Genomic DNA, 19,960 nt, shown 5'->3' on the forward strand with positions numbered 1-19,960 from the left:
ACCAAGACTCCAACATTACAATTAGATGGATAATATCCAGCTCTTAGCAGTAACATGTTGCCTGTCTTTATGGTGTATCAGCATTGATCAAAGCCCATCATCTCCAACTAAACCTGCTGCTTGTCTTCCCAACCAAACTGACCTAGCTTATCAATGACCAGATGACCTTTAAAGATAACTTTGGCCTTCTTGCTTGTTCGCACCAGTTCGCATGGCTAAACTTAAGTACTTCTGGTGCAGTCTGTAGTTATATCCTGCCTTGACTACTGTAACATCCTTCTAAACCTCTGCAGAAAGTTTAGAATATGGCAGCGTGTCTTGTCTTCAGTCAGCCTAAAAGAGTACACATCACCCCTCTGTTTTGAGCTCCACTGGCTACTGTTAGCCGCCCGAGTCAAATTCAAGCCACTGATGTTAGCCTACAAAGTCTTTTTTGGAACAGCGCACATTTGCTTAAATGCTCAAAGGCTTATATCACAATGTGGTCACATCCAGGGATTCTCGGCTAGCAGTGCCAACACCACAGTTGAGACAATCTGGATCTTTTTTATGTGTCATTCCATAGAGATGGAATTACCTAAACGCTGCCACTCTAAGACAGCAGGACTGCAACTTAATGATGAAAAGTGTCATTTCAACCAGACCTGCCTACATTTCATTGGCCACACAATTTCAGCTCAAGGTCTAAAGCCAAATACCTTGATGTACTTTAGGTTCATTTCTATGTACTTTGCTCAGACTTTGACTTTATAAGACTAGGATCTTAAATTGTTGATCAACTGATGAACAGTCTGTCACAGTTTAAATGCACTGTCTGAATAATTAGCTTTTAATTCCTGTAAAACACTTTGTACTGCCTTGTTGCTGAAAATGTGCTATATAGATAAAATTACCTTTACCTTTACCTTACTGTGTTTGTTTTTTTCTCCTGCTCCGGTTACCGTATTTTCCGGACTATAGTGCACCTCCCTATAAGCCGCACCCACAAAGTTTAAAAACAAAACTGGAGAACGTACATATATAAGCCGCACTGGGCTACAAGCCGCATGGTTCAAAATGCGGGGAAAAAGTAGCGGCTAATGGTCCGAAAAATACGGTACTTCTTTTTGCATCTGGAATCTCCATACAACCTTATTACGAATCATTTTGGCAAAACGTGAATGCCTGTAAAAACCAAGTAACTGCATGCTTGGTAATCATGGAGTTACCAAGCAGCACCTCGCCAACACTCATCCTTCTAATTCATGGAAATGATTTTGCTTGGACTCTTATGTTTTTGGCTTAGTTTTTGACAAATGACAGCATGTTGTATTGTATTTCACTTCTTGTTCTTCTGATGTTGTAATTATCTAACTTTAAGACCTGCTTAGGAACAGGTGATTATTTATTGTATCCTGATAAGAGGGTGAAGCTTGTGTTTCATGATAACTGCATATGCAGACTATTGTTTTTCAAACACACTTTGACGCTTTTAAAACTGCTTTGACATGAATTGCTAACTTTTGTTGCAGAGAGAGGGCGTTTTCCGCCGGGTGGAGGCGGGCGACGCGCAGCAGAGATTTATGAGGCTGCAGGAGACGGAGCGGAGGGAGAGGGAGGGAAAGCGGAAGGAGATGCCGACACCGCTGTGCTCCATGTCTTGTTCGGCTCGTTTAGCTGACAAACTACTTTTAGGTTTTAATTATCCATCGCTCTGTGATTAATAGTTTTTAATTACTGTAACCAATGACAATTCTGAAAGATATTTAAGACTCTAAATGAGGCTGGATAATCACAATAACAGAAAAAAAAAAATCAAAAAGGACAAATTCAAAAAGAGAGGGTAACAAAACAAATTACATTTTGAGTAAATGTCCTTTTTAAAGCAGGGTGAAAAAGCATCAGAAGCTAAACTGTTCTCAGTATTTACGGACTTCAGAGAGATGTTACTGTAGGCTTCAGAAAAGCTGTTGACCGGACCTTGAACCTCTTTACCTAAGTAATCTTTTTTTTTTCCTACATCATCCCATTCCACAGCTTCAAACAGACTTTTTGATTCGTAGGAAAGGTTAAAACCTTTTTTAAATTCATGTGTTGCTTCAAAGGTTTTTTGCACTCTGCAGACACTGCTGCTCATGCTCAGAGCACAGAGGAAGTCTTCAGACAGGTGAATGCAGTAACTGATGCTTGCACGATCATATTTTCACTGAGAAAACAGAATGCTTGAGAAGTTCAGTCGGTTCAAACTAGTATTTTTTTTCCCCTAGGAGTTAAGAGGTTGGGCTGAAGCTAAGCTCAGGCAGATAAATGCTTTCTTGACCTTGTCATGAACTTTGCCTCGCTGAGGGCTGTTTAGGTGTTCAGTTGTGCATACAGGTAGGAGTTTTATTTAAATGAGGAAGACGGTGGGTGTGCAGCACCTCTGGTAACAGTTTCTGCCAAAGCAAGCTGTGCTTTAAGTAGGTGGCGGTCATTTTGCCCCTTCACCATTTGATGCTTTGCTTAGATTTAGGAAATCTTACCGGGACTTTTTGTAAGACCCACATTTCTACCGAACAGTTTAACAGCTTCGACCCGCCAAGGTGGCATTTTGCACCTGCTTTGAAAACCAATGATGTGAATTAATTTTTAATGTAAATGTTTTTTAGACTCCAATTGACTCTTTGCACATGCAAACGACCCGCTCCACCATGACGGACATTAAAAAACCCCATGTGCGCCTGAAAAGATTGTCAAAAACAGACACCTGGTTTCGCTTTTATTTAAACGAATTCACTAAAAAATGACCATAGGGTGCTTTGAGTTCAGTCCGCACAAACAGACAAGGATGCAAACCAAACTCATCATTTTATTGTGAACTTCTCAATAAGCAAAGGTGACGAACAGCAGCTGTCAGCCATAAGGACTGGCAGCCCTCTGTGTATTCATGGATTTGGAACGAACACATTTCACAAGGTAAGAAGATCGATAGACATAAGTGAGTAAGATGCAATCAAATATTGGTGATTTGATCATAAAAAGGTTGGGGGTCACTCTTTGCCTAAAGTGTAAGATCATTACATCTTGCTGTCTTGTTCTCTAGTTCCTGACCGTCCTAACTTCATGGTCCAAGTCTTTCTGTTTTTTCCAAAAGTGATTTTGGCAATAAAATCCCCACCTCTTTTTTTGTGTAAAGAAGATTTAGATAAAAAAATTTAAAAAAATAAATAAATAAACACTTTGGGCAAAAAAATGACTTTTTTAGGAAGGTAATGAATGGTAGAATGGAGCAGGAGATGGATTGATGGATTAGCTCCATTTAATCCATATTATCAGCATTGCTCTGATCTGTTGTGGTAAGTAAAAAAAAAATCAGCAAGGCTATAAAGCAAAGCTTCCAATTGACCAGCTTATGTACAGTATATTCCCACTCTTACCGATCATCATGTGATCATAAACTAAAGACCAAAGTCCTACATAAAAACGGCAGTAAGGAGTTTCCTCTGTATGCTGACAGAGCTCGGGCTTAGAGATAGCAGAAAGCGCTGCGTCCTCCAGCTGGACATCGGAATAGAGCTGCTGCTTTACAGCAGTCAGTCAAAAAGGTACAAGCATCTACCAGGATGCTTCCTATGCAAGGCATTCACGTTTTGGTAGGAGACCTTGTCAGATTATGTTGGAGAGAGTATATAAGCAGGGAGAGGTTTGTCTGGGTTTTCCTTCTGGACCTTAGCAACCCCATGACCTGATCCCAGATAAACAAAAGACAGTGAGTGGGTAGATGGAAGTGGACAATTCGCAGTCCACTTTTTCAGAGATTGCAGAGTGGAAAAATCCTTCCGTAATGACCCGCTGTGGAGACTAAACCTGCCTAATGATTGAGATCACAATGGGAAGCCTTTGTTTCACATTAGCCACAATAAGCAGGTGGGTCAAGTGGGAGGTGAACTACTTTTGGAAATAGTCCAGTGTGAGATCAGCCTCAGTTGAACCTTCCCATCTGCTCAGTTCAGCTGTACAGCCATGACTAATGAATCACCGACAAACGCACAAAGGCCTGTGGGTTAGCCGTGTTCCTCCGGTCCTCTCTCTTCTCTGTTTGACGCAACAAATGCAACAGAATCTACAGTCTGGATCAGTTTTCCATGCAGAATTGATCCAAATCGAGGAAAATCCACAAAGAGAGCAGGAATGAATTCGATCCAACTTACCAACGCAGGAGTCTCTGTGCTCTTCAAAGCCGGCTGAGCACACGCACCGTCCAATGGGCACCAGCCACTCTCCCTCTGCGCTGCAGTACATCTTAGGGGTATCCCTCTCCTCAGCGTGGTCAACGCACTGACCCCTGACCTCCACCAGCGAGGATGAGTCGGCCCCCGTCACTACGTCCGTGAAAACTGCCAAGTTGCGGCTGACGCCCACGCAGCGCTTGTAGTAGACCCGGACCGAGGTGAGGGCGATGCAGGCGCCGATGTCCTGGAAGGCCAGGTAGAAGCCCCGTCTGCTCAAAGGGCCCACCCCTCTCACCTGTGCCCAGAGAGGAGTTGGTGAATACGAAGTTCAACATGTGAAAAGTATTCACAACCTTACATGTTTCTTCTGTTTTTACTTTTTCCGATTATCAAGCAAACTCTAACATCAGACCAGGATCACCTGAAGAAGTGCAACGTTGAGTTTCGACACAATATTTTCAATGATTACGGAAATAAAAATCTATCCACACCACGCTGGGCCTGATGTGGGAAACAAGCAATCAGCCTACTTAATAAATCTTAAATTAGCAGATTAACGCTCAGCTCAGTTTAGTTTTACCATGATTGCTTGTGATTTTAATCATAAAATCACAAGCAACTGTAGCACCTGTCTGCCAACATGAAGAGGGGTGAGATTAAAAAGCAGCAAATCATCTAAAAAAAACTTAAAACACTGAGGAACAAAAGGTAAAAAAAATTGCCAATGGTGGTGACTGTGACAGGAGTTCCTGTAACTAGTGGGTTGCTGGTTCAAACCCCGTCTGTCTCAGTCATTGCGCTTCACCCGCTTTGCCTGCTGGTGGTGGTCAGAGGGCCCAACAGGTGGCGCTGGTGCATGGCAGCTTCGCCATCTGCATCAGGGAAGCTGTGGCTACTATCTAATAACTTACCGCCATCAGTGTGTGAATGTGTGTGTGAATGATTAAATGTAGTGTGAAGTGCTATGGAGTCCACCAGACTTCAAAAACCGTCATTCGAGTTCAGGAAATTTACCATTTAAGCAGCTTGTCAGATTAATAACTTCAGCTACACCAAGAGCAAAATTAGTGTGTAGGAGCGGCCATCACAAAAACAGCACTGAGTGGTCAGTATGACCAGAAAAGGACTGTATAATGATCAATTCATTCACCGCACTGTAAACTGACCCATGCACTGTGAGAAGCTTAAAGTTTGAGATAATATCTTCTACCGTAACTCTGCTTAAAACTTCGGAGGTCAGAAAAGAACAGCTGAACTTATACTGAGTTTTAATGAAAAACATGTTAATTATGTTTACAACATTTCTTGCGCCGGATTTTATTTAGAGGTTTCAGAGATTATGGTAAGTGTTCTGAAAAATTAATCTTTCATTGTACTAGTTTTAAAAACTGTTTCTCGTTTTCTTTTTCTACTACACACTGATAAACTATGATGTGTCGTTCCGTCACATAAAGTCTTCAGAGGAAAAACAGACATTTCTGACCAATTGTGAGTATCTGCCCTTTCTTTACATCCAATCGTTTCACTTTGCTTTTAGATTTGTGTATCTGAAGCACACGGATGCTGCTGCAGAGGGCTTCCAAGGTTCTGCTCAACAAATAAAAAATCCAATTGGTTTACTCGCTGTAAGTATGGTGTATGCTTTGACACTTTTAAAAAGCATAACAACATTTCAGAAGACGGTGCGGCTCTACATTATGTGCCCCAAAATCAACCAGTTTCAAAAGGCATTACTTTTCTCATGTCTGAGTGTGTGCAGAAAATCAGCTTTGCAGGATAAGGTTGGTGATTTTATTTTTCGCTGTCAACAAATCAGACTTTAAGTGCTCCGCCACAGAAGCATTAGGCGGCACTTATACATGCCAGGAATTTAACCTTAACGGGAGTAAATGGGACGTTTCTTGGGAACTATTTTCGTGGGTAGATTAATCCACTTTTAAGTGAGAAATTCTCACAGCTACACTGTTGTATGTTGGACTGAATAAAAATAAACCATTTACAGAGTGCGTGTGTGTGTGTGTGTGTGTGTGTCTGTGATGGATGAAGAAACATATTGCCACGGTAGGTCTGGAGTGTTTTTAATAGTTCAGTGGCAACACTGGGAACTCTGAGAAACCGCCCAATACATCAGGCTTGAGATGATCTATTTGGATTCTTATTTTAATAAAACAAGCATTAAGAAAAGAAATATTGGGACATACAACAGAAAAGCTTCACATTTCTCATGTTAAATTGGTGGAGGAAGAAAAGGAAGATGCTAGCCATATATTAAAAGCCAGATCATTGGAATAATTTGACTAACGTATCTCTACTTGACTCTGAAGATTGTAAACTACAAATCTTTGCAACAATTTGTAGTGTGTCTGTTGTATTAAATTTGCACTATCCAGTATTAAATTTGAAGGTATAAGACAAGAAGAGGCTCTTCAGGATATTCTTTGACTTTATAACAACTAAAACCACAGACAATATTACAATGTTTTCTATTAGGGCTGGGCAAAATGGCAAAAAAATAAATAAAAATCAAGCACACTGATTCTCTCCATTTCTCGTGTCAATGTGAACACTGTTTCCTGCTGAGCAGTTTCCTCTGCGAGTCAGTGCATCAAAGAGAAAGCATCGTAAAATTTTTCCTTTGCGTGTTTGGTGAACACATCCAGTTTCAAAAGTGGAAAATTTGGACATTTCCTAGTTTTGTTGCAGGTGGGAAAAAGGGAGTAAATTTTCACCAAAATCATTTTTGAGATTTATCTCAGAAATAAAAAAAAAGGCAATTTCCAAATGTTCCCCAAATCTTCCACTTTTGAAACTCAGTCCAGCAAAGGTCAAATTTCCAAAAGTGAACATTTTTGACTCTAGATACTTCCATGTTTTTCTACAAAATCTCTGATGACACTCAAAATTTATATTTTTTTCTAGCAAACGTTCAACTTTTCAAACTCAAAACATTCCAGTTTTGTTCTTTAAAATTTCTAAGCTTAATCTCAAAATTTCTGAGGTTTATGACAGAAATTTGCTCCCTTTTTTCATCTACAACGGCCCTAACAAGCCGTCATGACCTCCGTTTTGTGTCTAACTTCAGTCCACCTCTGAGGAGTGACGTATGCTCCAGTTTTTGGGGGGCAACAAGAATGCTGCTGCGCACGTTACATAAGTTGTTGCAAGGTAACCAAAGACTGAGCGTTAGCTGAGATGTGAGAGGTTGGGCAGTTTATTCTTTCCTCTGCCTACATCCCCCAGAATGCCATGCAGTTCTCAATTGGACACATTTTCTATCGGAATTGATCATGTGTCTATCACGATAGATATTGTTTTCTGGCTCAGCCCTGTTTTCTATCCTATGTTGGCCGTCAGTTTAAGCATTAAGAAATAGATGATTCTATTTCCTGTTATAATCTAGCTACCTTTGCTGCAGTTTCAATTGTCTGAACAGTACACGTGTAGTGGGATGAAGGGTGTGGTCACCTCATCATTTAGACTTTGCTGTTTTGTTTTAAAGGTATTTTTGGCTCTAGTGGTCTTTATTTGAAAGTGCTATGACAGGAAAGAAGGGAAATGACAGAGAGGGAAGATATGCGGCAAAGGTCACCAGGCTGGGATTCGAACCTGCGGCCTTAGTCCGCGATGAGGACTAAGACCTCCTTATGTGGGTTGTGCTTAACCCCTGCTCCACCACAGCACCCCAGACTTTGTGCCTTTAATCATATTTATGGATCTAAGAGTTCCCCCAAGTGGTCAGATCAGCCAAATTAGTCATAAGTACTGGCAAGCTCTCCATTTCACTTCAAGCACTGTGAGTGAATCTTGATGAACATAGAAAAAGCATCTTCATAGTGCTACATGAGATGAAGTAGTGCTGCAAAGTGTGAGCAGCAAGTCGTGTAAATCCACACAGTTCATACCTCAGTGTTGAGCTTCAGTCTGCGGACCCCCAGGTCCACGCCTGTGAAGCTCTCGTCTGCAGCAATGGTGTCAATCTTAATGAACTGGTTCTCCCGTATGGCCGAGCCCACGGCTCTGTCCGACTCATAGTAGAACAGGTTGAAGGTTTCCTGGACAACGGACACAGTAACAACAAGCTCTGAGCGTGTGCTACCGTCAGTGAACCCGGTTCTGTGTTAATAGGTAAAGAATGATTACGTCACATCATAGGAGCGTACATCAAGTTTCACAGGTGAGCAGAAGAAATGTTGTGTTGCACTGAGTTTTCCATAATCCAGTAGAAGGCCTTTTCACTCTGAGTACCTTAAATGTTAATTATAAAAGGCGATTTTTTTTTTTTTACAGTCAGAATGGTCAAACGTTGGGACATTCATTAGGAACATCTAAAAGCCTTTGTTGGTCATAACTGTGATAGACATCGCTTAATAGTTCTTACAAAGCATTCTGTAGAACTGTGTGAAAATATTCAAACTGTTTTTACTTTTCCAGATTTAGAATAAAGTAAAAAATCAACAATACATATTTATTAAGTCGGAAAAGGATAAATGATTTTCATATTTTTTTAACTAAACATCATTTTGTTGTGCCTTTGTAACGACCCCCGTTTGTTCAGACACCCCTTAAACAAAATCAAATTGCCTTCAGAAGACACCTGGCTAGTAAAACCTGGTTTATGGTGAGTAATTAAATATTAGAGGCTGCAAAACAAACTTGAAACAAGGATGGAAGATGACATTTTTGAAAGCTGTGATTGGCATCCAGTTTGACTGAGCATGAATGGGCAAAAACTGTAGATGTGCAAACCCGGGAGAGACAAAGCCCAAAATACTTCAGATAAAGTACACACTACACAAAGTGTTCACTCAGGAGGTTAAACATAAATTCACAACAAACTTTTCAGATTTTATTTGTCCACGTTGTTGAAAGCCGTGTATCCTTTTCTTTGCTTCACAGTTATGTACTAGTCTGTGCCACATCTTCATGGCCCAGACTGGTACATAACTGTGTACTTCATAAAACCTCAAAGTTTCTGCATATAATATCAGGCCTATAAATGTAACAAATTTTACTGGATGATTAATTGTCCCAGAAATGATTGTGATAAACAATATTGATAGTATAGTTGCTTTTGAAACCATTTTTAAGTAAAATAGCGGTTATAGCATAATGTACGTCCTCCCACAGAAAGACTAATAATTCTGTACACAATATTGGAAATGGACGGCAATATAAACATCCAAAAACAATAAAAAATAACAAGGAAATAAAAAATTGCCATTGATAAATATTTTGGTTTGGGGAAGGGGGATTTCATCTACAATTGAGCCAACCTGCTTAGTTTTGGACCGTGGGGAGAAGATACAAACCCTAAAGAGAGAAACTCTGAGTCAGGATTACACCAGCAACTATTAGCCACAGCGCTAACCATCAAGCTGCCAGTGAATAAACATATATCTGCATAAATATTCACAGCTGATGAAAAACATACATCCGCAGCAGGGAGGCCGTGTCTCCACTCGAATTTTTGTTTACACAGTTTAGAAAATAATCATGTGTAAATTAATTAATGCTGACGGTATTTAGCTCTAAATGACATTCATCAGCCTCAGATGATGTTGACTTAAGCAACATTGCTTAATTGCGTTTTTGTTTTTTAGTTTGTCTTTGAAATGTCCCACTTGTCTCAACTTGCAACTCTGGGACAAGACAAACAGATAAAAAGAAGCACAGTCTGAGTTGAGTTATTGCTAACTACTCAAGGATCTGATTCAGACTGGACATGATTGAAGAGCCAAAGATTGGTGAAAACTGCAGCATAAAGAACCAACAAACTGTATCAACTACACAATGGGCAGTTTATATGATAGCAGTTTGCAAAGATTGAATTTTACTGAAAGTTTATCAGATGTGGGTTTGAGTGCTTAAAATGTAGTGCCACTTTGGGTTTGGATCTGCAACAAGATCCATTAGTATGTCGATAGAATTATCCATCCATCCATTTTCTGACACTCTTGTCCCTAGTGGGGTCTGGAGGGGTGCTGGTGCCCTATCTGCAGAAAACCTTTTGAGCGAGAGGCGGGGTCACCCTGGACAGAGCACCAGTCTGTCGCAGGGCAACACAGAGACAGACAGGACACACAACCATGCACGCACACACACACCTAGGCAGTCATGTTTTTGGGCTGTGGGAGGAAGCCAGAGTACCTGGAGAGAACCCACCATGCACAGGGAGAACATGCAAACTCCATGCAGAAAGACCCTCGGACCGGAAATCGAACCCAGGACCTTCTTGCTGCAAGGCAACAGTGCTACCAACTGCGCCCGCTCGACAGAATTAATTCGGGCTATTTACAGTTGCAGTATGTAAATGCTGCAGTTTGTATTTATAAACATGTTTTTGTTTTAGATATTTATTGAAACATCATGACAGCAAGAGACACGTAAACTGTGAAAAGAAAATTGAGCTCCTCTGCCTCGTCCCAGTGCTCCTACAGCCATCTGCAGAAATACACTGCTCCCAGTCAAACAACCAATCAGAGAAAGGAGGAGGGTCTTAGTTCAGATAATGATGCCTGTGTGCACCCTGCTCAATGTGCTAATGGTGGAGAAACAAATTACCGTTAAAAGAAAACTGTTTCTCTGCTGTCATTGGCCATGCTAACTATTAGCCTTAGCATTCATGGCAGACTCTGGTGTCCAGAACTTCCTGTAGTGCAGCAGAGAGCAGAGGGGTAAGGTCTGAGAAGCATGTACCTGAAACTGATTGACAGCGTTAAGACCCTCCTCCTGTCTCTGATTGGTTGTTTTTGACCAGGCGCGGTAAATTTCTGCAGATGGCAGCAGGACCACAGGGCGGAGGCGCTCATCGTATATCGTCGCAACACGGTGACAGTTTGAACAAATATGCAAAAATCATATTGTTTATTGAAGTTACATACTCCAGCTGTGTGACTTTCTTCCTACATTTCTTCTGTTTTATTTAAACACTTTAGCCTGTTAGAAGTGACAAGGGAGCTAAAGTCTACTCCAGCAGTGCCAGATGTTGCACCTCAAGCCCTTCCAAAATAGTCAAATTTTAAAATCAACATCAGATCCTAATAAGAACTGAGTTTGATTTTCCGGCTGCTGGATTGGTTGACAGAGTACGTTACCTTGCAGGTACCCAGAACTCCAGGCATGCTGTTGCAGTCTCTCAGGGTGAACTTGACCTCGATGTAGATCCTCCTGGCTCCTTCTCGAGGGATCCAGCCAGACCTCAGCCAGTTGTTCTGACTGGGGCTCATCACGTTACACACCTAATGCAGAGGACAACGCCATCGTAAGATCACTACCAAAGGCAACATTACATGTGGAAACCTGAAGCAAAAAAAAGGTAGGTAACCCCTTGAGGGATAGTTCAGGATGTTTGAAGTAACATTTTGTTAAACGTTTGTGAGCAGTTGACATCGTAGTAAAAGGTTCTTTTTATTTTATTTTTTATTTAAAATAAGAAAATATTTTATTTTTTATTTAAAATAAAATAAAATATATAGCAATCTTGACCGAGCAGCAATTGGTCAAGATTGCTGCTCTTATCAACTTATCGTCACCTTCCTAAAATAATGGCTTGTCATTTTTTTTGACAAAAAAAAAAAAAAGATTTTTGCAGAACCACCACTGACTTAGGCCATTGTTTTAGAAAGGTGACGATGTTGAAGTTGTTAAGAAATGTATCGGATATTAGTTCCAACCCAAACACAAGCTGTGAGGGCTGTGCAGAACACACCTGGTATGTGTGAATCGGGGTAAAATACTCGTCCATCTCGTTAATGGCATCCCACTGCAAAAATAAAAAGGAAAGAGAAAAGAACATGACCGCTGATTAATCACGGTTTCTCCGATTCACATCATGCAGCAAATCATGCAACAGAGATTCATATTTACTCAATTTACTCATATTTATTCAATGATTCTCATGCATTGTTCAGATTTTTTTTTTTTCCCCTGACAGTCCCAGGATAGCAGCCTCAATAAAAAATGAGCTTTTTAAAATATGCAGTTGAATTCCTGGTTGGAGTTCTGGAAAACTAGACTGAGGACATGCAGTCGTTTGTTCTACATTTCATAAGTGTTGAAATTCACTTAATGCTATTCCAGCAGGACACATTTCCCTTTAATTAGATGGCCCTCGTGTAGGTGATTAGATTTCTATTGTTTACCGAATGCTTCTGGTCGGCGCTAATTCAATTATCTCACTGTATCACTGCGGTAATATGTGTGTCACACCACATCGGAAATATTGAACAAGAAACCGCAAGGAATCATAAGCTTGGATCGTTTTTATGTCAGGGTAAGAGATAGACATTTTTTAGCGTAAAACTATAGCATATGATTCATTTATTGTTGCAGATTTAGACGTACAGTTGAATTTTATGAAATATGATTGGAAATAAACAACAGTCACCAGCTTTGCTAAAAATTGACGTGTCAATCCAAAGCTCACAAACAATAGAAATGTTAGAGGAATTTTTAGAACATATCCACGTTTTTAGATTTAATCGAGCTGTTTTTATTCCTGTAAGAAATGCTCTTAGATTTGTGCTGGCAGATCAGAAGTAAAAACTGTTTACATGTTAAAACTTTGTCTCAAATTCAGCTAAAGTGCAAGAACTAATTGTATATAACAGAGTATCACTGGCAGGTAGTTAAAATTCTAATTATACTTCCCTTCCCTAATTATTAAATGAAAGAAAAGCAAAAACCTGAAAATGTTTTCAGAAACTTTGAAATGTTTTAGCATTGGTCTGTTTTTAAATGAGCGTTAAATAAATATTTAAATGTTTCTAACACACAATAAGGCAATCGGTTTCCTCAAATTTATTAAACTTCTTAAAACTAGAATGTTGCATGTAGTTTTTATCATTTCACCCTTAAATACTGTAATATTAAAATAATCTTTCTATTATGCTAAGAATGACTGTGGTTTTAAGAGATTTGCACATTTTGAAGGGGTTTGAATAAGAAGTGGAAGCAATCCATTTTTAATTTCCTTTTCTTAACAGAGAAAACAGTTTCAGCTTCAATAGAAGTTGAGTGAAAATCTTCACTATGGGTTTCACTCAAGGAAAAGGGCGATGCGATTCGGGTAGCTTCCATCTAAGGGTTTAGTCCGCTTTAATCAAACTCCAGTTTGTCTAGAAACTCTGGTTGGTTTGAAGGATCAATTGAACTTTGATGGAAACCAAAAAAGTGAACTCTGGTCTGACTACAAACATACTGTAGGTCTAGGTTCGATTGAAGTGGTTTGAATGTGAAAAGCAGAAAGTGGAGTGTAACACAGGGCATTATGGGTAAATACAACCAAAACAAACAACACACGGGTCTAGCATGTTAGATTTTACAACCACTAAAAATCTTAAAAAATTTAAAAAAATTACACAACTCCATTTCTGTTTACATTTCGTGAAGAAGGAAGTTGCGCTTAGTGTCTTCTTTGGAGGTTCTTGTGTTTTTTTCCTTCAGTGGTTCTTGGTGCAGCGCCACCAGAACCACTGAACTTTTAAAATGTTTTTTAAAAGTTTTGGTTCATTTGAGACAGTGCAAAAGAGAACCACACCAGCCGAAAATGTAGCAAATTTAATGTAATTTTTGTCCCCAACTTTGGTTGACTGGGTGTGAAAACACCCTACATGAATGTTTTGTAGTGTACCAAGAGCTTACATCTCTCTCATGAGGTTGGAGTATTTCCCTCCATTTTAAGGTTATTAATGGTAAAACTATAATTGCTGGGGGTTATTCCAACAACTGTACCCTACGGCAAACATGTCTGGGGACTGTCCCTTTGGGTGTAGAAAAGAAACCTTTAATTCTGGCTCTCTACGTAGCTCTGTTAATTTTCTCTGCCTTATTCACTGGGGCAAGTGCAGTAGAAGTGCAGGCATGATGGAGGACATCTCTGCTTGTTTAACCCTGGTGTTACAGATGACTCTCTTGGGTTTGAGCAGTCTTGTAAGGAAGGTGGAGTAATTGAAAGGGAAAGCCTAGACTCCTGGACGCTGTGGGATGATCCTTGCTGAACTCAGCCTGGATGAGACGCTTGGGATTCTCCACAGAAACCCTCCACCCTCTCTAACCCCAAACCTCCTGGCCCCCAGCAGGCTGGGCCGAGACACTCACACAGCCTCTCAGGCTCTACGAGCCAAAGACCACAGGGATAATTAAGGTGCAGGACTCATTTCAGCTTTTACTCTCCCCTCATCCTCTCATCTTTATCAGCTAAATTGAAACTGTCCTTGAACTTGTGAAGACCCTGGCTAATTAGTGGAGTGTATAACCTTCCTATCTCCCTCATTATACTGTCTCACCATCAGTGTGCTCACAACCAGTTTTTCAGCTTTCTTGCATCATTTACTTTAACTCTGTTGATGGCCGAACCGGAGTTATTCAGCGCTAAACAATACAGAAAATCCACGTATACTTGTTCCCTAGAAACAAACGGCTAAAGAAATGTGTTCAAAGGACAGCAGACCGAACTGAGTGTATGTTTTCCTGTCAACTTGATAACATTATTTTCTAATTTCTGATCAGGAAAAATCTAATGTGGTAGAGGAGGAACAAAACAACTCACACACGACATGAAGTTGAAAAAAATTAATCAATGTCAGAAATTTTGAGTTATAAATGTCTTTAATGGGGCAGTACATTGTAGTTCCCAGCTACAAAGATAAGTTTGTAGCACAATCTAGTAATTGCAATATCTTCAGTTGTTATAAAAATGGGATATATATCAAATATGCCTAAAAAGAATTTTGAGGCCTTGAATTAGGACTTCTGTCTCTTTAAAACTCCAGATGTTTCTGAAACTCTTCCTACAGAAAGTCATCAAAACAGGGCTCCTCTATTAACCCTTTAACAAAGTTTTTACCAGGGTTGCACTAAGAAGTAGCTCCTATAATACGTTCAGCAGATGCGCAGTTCCACCAGGTGTTTGCTAATTGCTGTTAGCTAGTCTGAAGGAGCTGAGTGTGAGAGTTGCGGGTGAGGGAGGGCACTGTGAGGCAGAAGCTCGGACACTTGGACACTGCAGCTCCAAGGAGAAGCTAGGTCCCAGGGGTTTTGCACAGCTGAATGGTTACCATGGAGATTAAAGAATTTCTCAAACCTATATGAACCAATCAGGGCAACACTTGAGATATGTTTTTGATGTGTGAATTCATTATACCATGAAATAAAACTCAAAAAAATTTATTTTACATAATACTGCTCAAAGGAAAACCGGACATAGACTCAGGTTTGCAGGCGGACCAGGGTTTGCTTTTTTGGTTTTCGTAAGAGTTCAATTGCAAATTCAAACTAGGCAAACGAGCAAGAGTAGGATGAAAGCAGACTGAAGAGGGATGTCCTGGATGATCCAGAGGAGGCTCACTGGGCTGTCAACGTTAGCGTTTTATTGCATGCGATTAGCCAGAAAAGTTTAACACATTGATGTTTCATAATAAAATGACCTATTTTGACCTACAGGCCTTTCCCCATGCAGACATTATCTAGTTCACAGAAGTGCGTTATGGAGTCGACAGATGGAGGGTCTAAAATCCTATTTGTAGTTTTCCAGTCAATACGGGAACACACGAAAACATGCACAAATTACTAAAGTTTTTTTTGTACTGTTGTAACCATTAAACAATCTCCCCTTCAGTTCAACCTTATAACTGGAGATACATTGTTGAAGTTACCATTATAAAATAATTTGAAATTAATTAAGTTTTGGCAAAGCTCAATGTAATTTTCACAGGTGGCAGAGCGTTGTTGTTAGCAGCTGCTGAAAGTAACTAAAAAGTTACTTTTAATGTAACTTAGTTACTTTTCAAATCAAGTAGTCAGTAATCTAAATGAGTTACATTTTGAAGGAGTAATCAGTAATCTGATTATAGTTACTTTTTCAAAGTAACTATGCCATCACTGTTGACCACAGAAGAAGAGGAAGGATGAGTTCAAACCCCAGGACACCATCCCAACCATGAAGCATGGCGGTGGTGACATCATAGCTGGTGGTTTTCTGAAAAGGAGGAAAGGTAACTAAGCTGCATTGACGAGAGGATGGATGAAGCCATGGATAATCAGAATTTGGGCAACAAGCTCTTTTTCTCAGTAAGACCATAAAGCTGTGTTGTGGCTCCATGGGAAGCATTTCAAGGTTCTGGAGAAAAACAGCAAAAACCATCTCAGAGTTTGCTGCTCTGTTCTAATTCCTTCGTCGCGGAGGCCGATTGGTTAAGCTGGCGTCCATGACGTCACACTGCATTGCATCTTTGCCTCCCTCGCTGTTTTTTCTTTGCCCTTGTCTTACTCTAATCATGCAGAAGCAACAGACATGTATTTTCTTTTCCTTTTTTTTTTTTTTACGAGGAGAGGCATCAAAGACGGAGACAAAGCTGATGAACGGTGTCTTCTTTGAAAGATCTAATTTCAGATTAGTGAATGTGATGGGAGCTTCTTCGGAGCTCACAGGCAGAGGGAGAACAGGGACAGAAAACGGAGAGGAGGACAAAGAGAAAGTAACTAAAGGTGAAGCAAAATGGTTGTGGGGGTAATGCATGCACGTGTGTGTATGTCAAGGTAAGTTTGTAGGTGGCATTTCCAGGCTTGATGCTGCACTTTATGTAAAGTAACAGGTCTGCATATTAACTCTGTGGAAATATCAGGACCTGGCCAACACCTTTCTGGCTCTTACATTATCAGCTACACAACCAGAAAAGACTTAATAACTTTGCATGTGGGTGTGTGTGTACAACCATGTCTGTCTGGGCTCTTTGACAGCGATAACCTTTCTGGAATGGAAGTGTTAATTGCACTGGTCTGGGATCAGTGGATGAGACGGTGCAACTGCTATCTATTCAAAGATGCTTTTTTTCCCTCCGTTTTGTTTTACAGGACAGAGTGTCTGCAAGTGATGGTAAAACGATGAAAACATTACAGTGAGTGGAATGGTTTCGACCCCCACCAGGAATGCTGGGACCACAAAACAGGACGAAACAACAACAACAAAAATAATAATAATGAAAGGCTGTAAATGGAGGCAGTGAAAATTCAAGGGAATTTCTGGATAATTGAATAAGTTAGAAGAAAGAGGATTCGTTGTCAAAGTGATTTCGATTGAAGCCGAACTGATTAAAATTGTTTTGATATACTGGAAATAGAACCATGTTTGATCTAACGCTCAGTTAAATTAGCAAGCCACACAAAATCAGCCCCTTTAACGGGTCTCAGTCAGGGCTTTTCAACATGCATACCAACAAAGATCGACTTTAAAAATAAATAAATAAATAATTAATATTGAATTAATAACATTTGCTTCAGAACTTTGTCGTGATTTCTTTGTTTGGAAACATAATTTGCGCCTGGACACATCACTTTCACCTACATGAAATTAGTCATATCACCCTGAACTAATGTCCATTGAACACATATTAAAATAAAAGTGCATCACTGATGAATAAAAGTTAAATATTCCTGCAAATATACAGGAAGTCTCAAAAAAGTATAAATCATTGTGAAATTACCAAGTTTATGTTACTGTTTTTTGATTCGCCATCTTTAATGTGATGCAATACAAATGATAAACCAAAAAATCTGCAAAGAGGAGTGCAGAGAGTATAAAAAACAGCAATAATTTTAATTAATATACAGTTGTCTTGATTGCAAACTTAATATTAATTTTAGTGTACTTGATAAACCTGAACTAAAGTTCAGCTTCTGTAGTTGGATATTCCTGACAATCCAAAGTATCAAAATATCAAAGTATCAAAATATCAAAGTATAAATAAATTTAAATAATCTTGTTCAAAGGTTCCAGTCAGGAGAACACTTTTTTTTTTTCAGTCAAGGTGAATGAATTTAGGAATATTTTCAAATACGAGTCAGTTCTGATCCAAAACATTCAAGTCACTGCCAGAAAGTAAAAGAATATAGATAAAGTAATATATAAATATATATAAATGTATTTTTTTATTATTTTTACACTTGTTTTAAAAAAATTAACATTTTACAATAGCCTAGCTGAACCAAGAACAAAATCTGAGTAGCGTCTGACAGGTTTGTGAAACATTCGTCACAAACTAGGCTGAGTCGGCAGGCAAAGTCAAGACAGACTCCTACCAAAGCACACTAAATGCTAAAGATTTATCAAAATATGCCGTAGCAAAGTAGTAGTTAAAGTGTGTGCACACTTATGAAACAAGAGTTTCATAAGTGAAACTAAAAAATATATTTTTACATGTGTTATATTGTTTGTTTAGTTAAATTGTATAAGACACTGAAGCTGAAAAGGTTTAATGTTCATTTGGTTTCTGCTCCTCTACCATCAGTCTCAGCCTCACTGTGGGGAAGCTAACACACCCAGCATTTAAATCAGCTCATATTTCCGGTTCCACACATCGCTAGGCATCCCATCGTGTGCAAAAAGCTTCACTTGGCACAACATTCTGTTTTCATACCTGAACTTAAGAAAGAATCATTTGAACAAAAATCAAACCGTCTTTTGTTGTCATTTCAATAAGGCTTCTAAGCTGTTTTCTACTGCATAATTAGATTCAGTGATATTCTGCTATCACTCTTCTCTTCCTCCTTTTCCTTTATTTTGACTGTTGCCTGAAAGCCATTTCCTTCAGTCTCCCAGCAACCAGACTATGAGAGATTTAGAGATGTGCACTACCTGATCAAGGCACTATATTGATTGACATAGAGACTTTGATTGTATATATCTGCTGTTTGCTGAGATTCATTTTCTTGCAGGCAGATCAACGGCAGCCTCGCCTGTCAACAGAGTAACAAAATTATATATATATTTTTAATGTCTTTCCCCTCAGGTTCATCCTTTACCGCTATCTAGTCTCAAAGTCTACAAATATTGGCCTTCATTGCTTGGTTTCTGCTATGATTTGCGTTGTCAACAGTGAGACCATACAACTACCAAACTATATTATAAACCTGTTGTCACTGTTTTAACCTACCAGTCCACTCAGGTCTTCTGGCTCTAATATTACTGATTAAACTGTAGCTTTAATAACATAATCTACATAATTTTTAAAGTTTAATCAGTAATACTTTTATAACAAATTTATGTCAGATCATGATTTCTTGGTTAATGTCAAGTTGTCATAACGAAGACATTTTGAATAATGTCAACTTTGTATTAAAAGTGTCATGATTTACCAAATGACACTTTATGACAACAATCATAAATATTCATGAAGGCTGGGGACTTGATTGTAATACCTGGAGAAATCCTGCCAGGTAATGGCTTAACAGGTTAGCTTTGGTTTAGAATTGAATTAATCTGAGGAAGAGGGCGGAAATAATAAAATGTATACTGGCAAAGAGTGTGGGCTTAAATGATCTGGAGTGACTTCTGAAACGTTGTAGCTGACTGTAGTCAACACAGTCACTTCAAACATTTTCACAACCGTTTTCCTCAGAGATTCCAAGGTCAAGAGATTGGTGAAAGCTGAAACCATTCCTTGTGCGCAAGTGACACATGACATGATAATGCAGTAAGTGAAATCCATTTTTCCATGGCTTGTCACAAGCTCAGTCTCCTAGAAGCAATCAGAATCGTTTTCTTTGACAGTCGCCGTTTCTCAGGCTGTGCTTTCGAGCTCGCCATATGTGACAGATGTAACTCTTTGGCAAATTTTCTCCTTGGTTTGCTTCTGCATAGAAGACTTGGGGACACAAACAAGAGTGTTTTCAGACATCAGGAATTGATTTCTGTAGTGACAAGCAGGTCATGCGGGCCTATAAGATCTTTGAAGACCAGAGTGGGTTAATAACACTTTTAGGGGTCAATTAAA

At 39.5% G+C, this 19,960-nt stretch overlaps 1 protein-coding gene across 4 annotated transcripts in view; it reads right to left on the reverse strand.

Moving 5' to 3' along the window:
• epha8 (eph receptor A8) overlaps positions 1-19,960 on the reverse strand; it is a 135,242-nt gene that overhangs the window by 60,074 nt on the left and 55,208 nt on the right. For all 4 annotated transcript variants that reach the window (XM_032549677.1, XM_032549675.1, XM_032549676.1 and 1 more), the window contains exons 3-6: positions 11,899-11,952; positions 11,285-11,428; positions 8,093-8,242; positions 4,170-4,485 (exon numbers count right to left, since the gene is read on the reverse strand). In XM_032549677.1, coding sequence (XP_032405568.1) covers positions 4,170-4,485; positions 8,093-8,242; positions 11,285-11,428; positions 11,899-11,952 — 664 coding nt within the window. The remainder of the gene's footprint in view (positions 1-4,169; positions 4,486-8,092; positions 8,243-11,284; positions 11,429-11,898; positions 11,953-19,960) is intronic.

Source organism: Xiphophorus hellerii, chromosome 20, assembly GCF_003331165.1.
Source record: "Xiphophorus hellerii strain 12219 chromosome 20, Xiphophorus_hellerii-4.1, whole genome shotgun sequence".
Classification (NCBI taxonomy): Eukaryota; Metazoa; Chordata; class Actinopteri; order Cyprinodontiformes; family Poeciliidae; genus Xiphophorus; species Xiphophorus hellerii.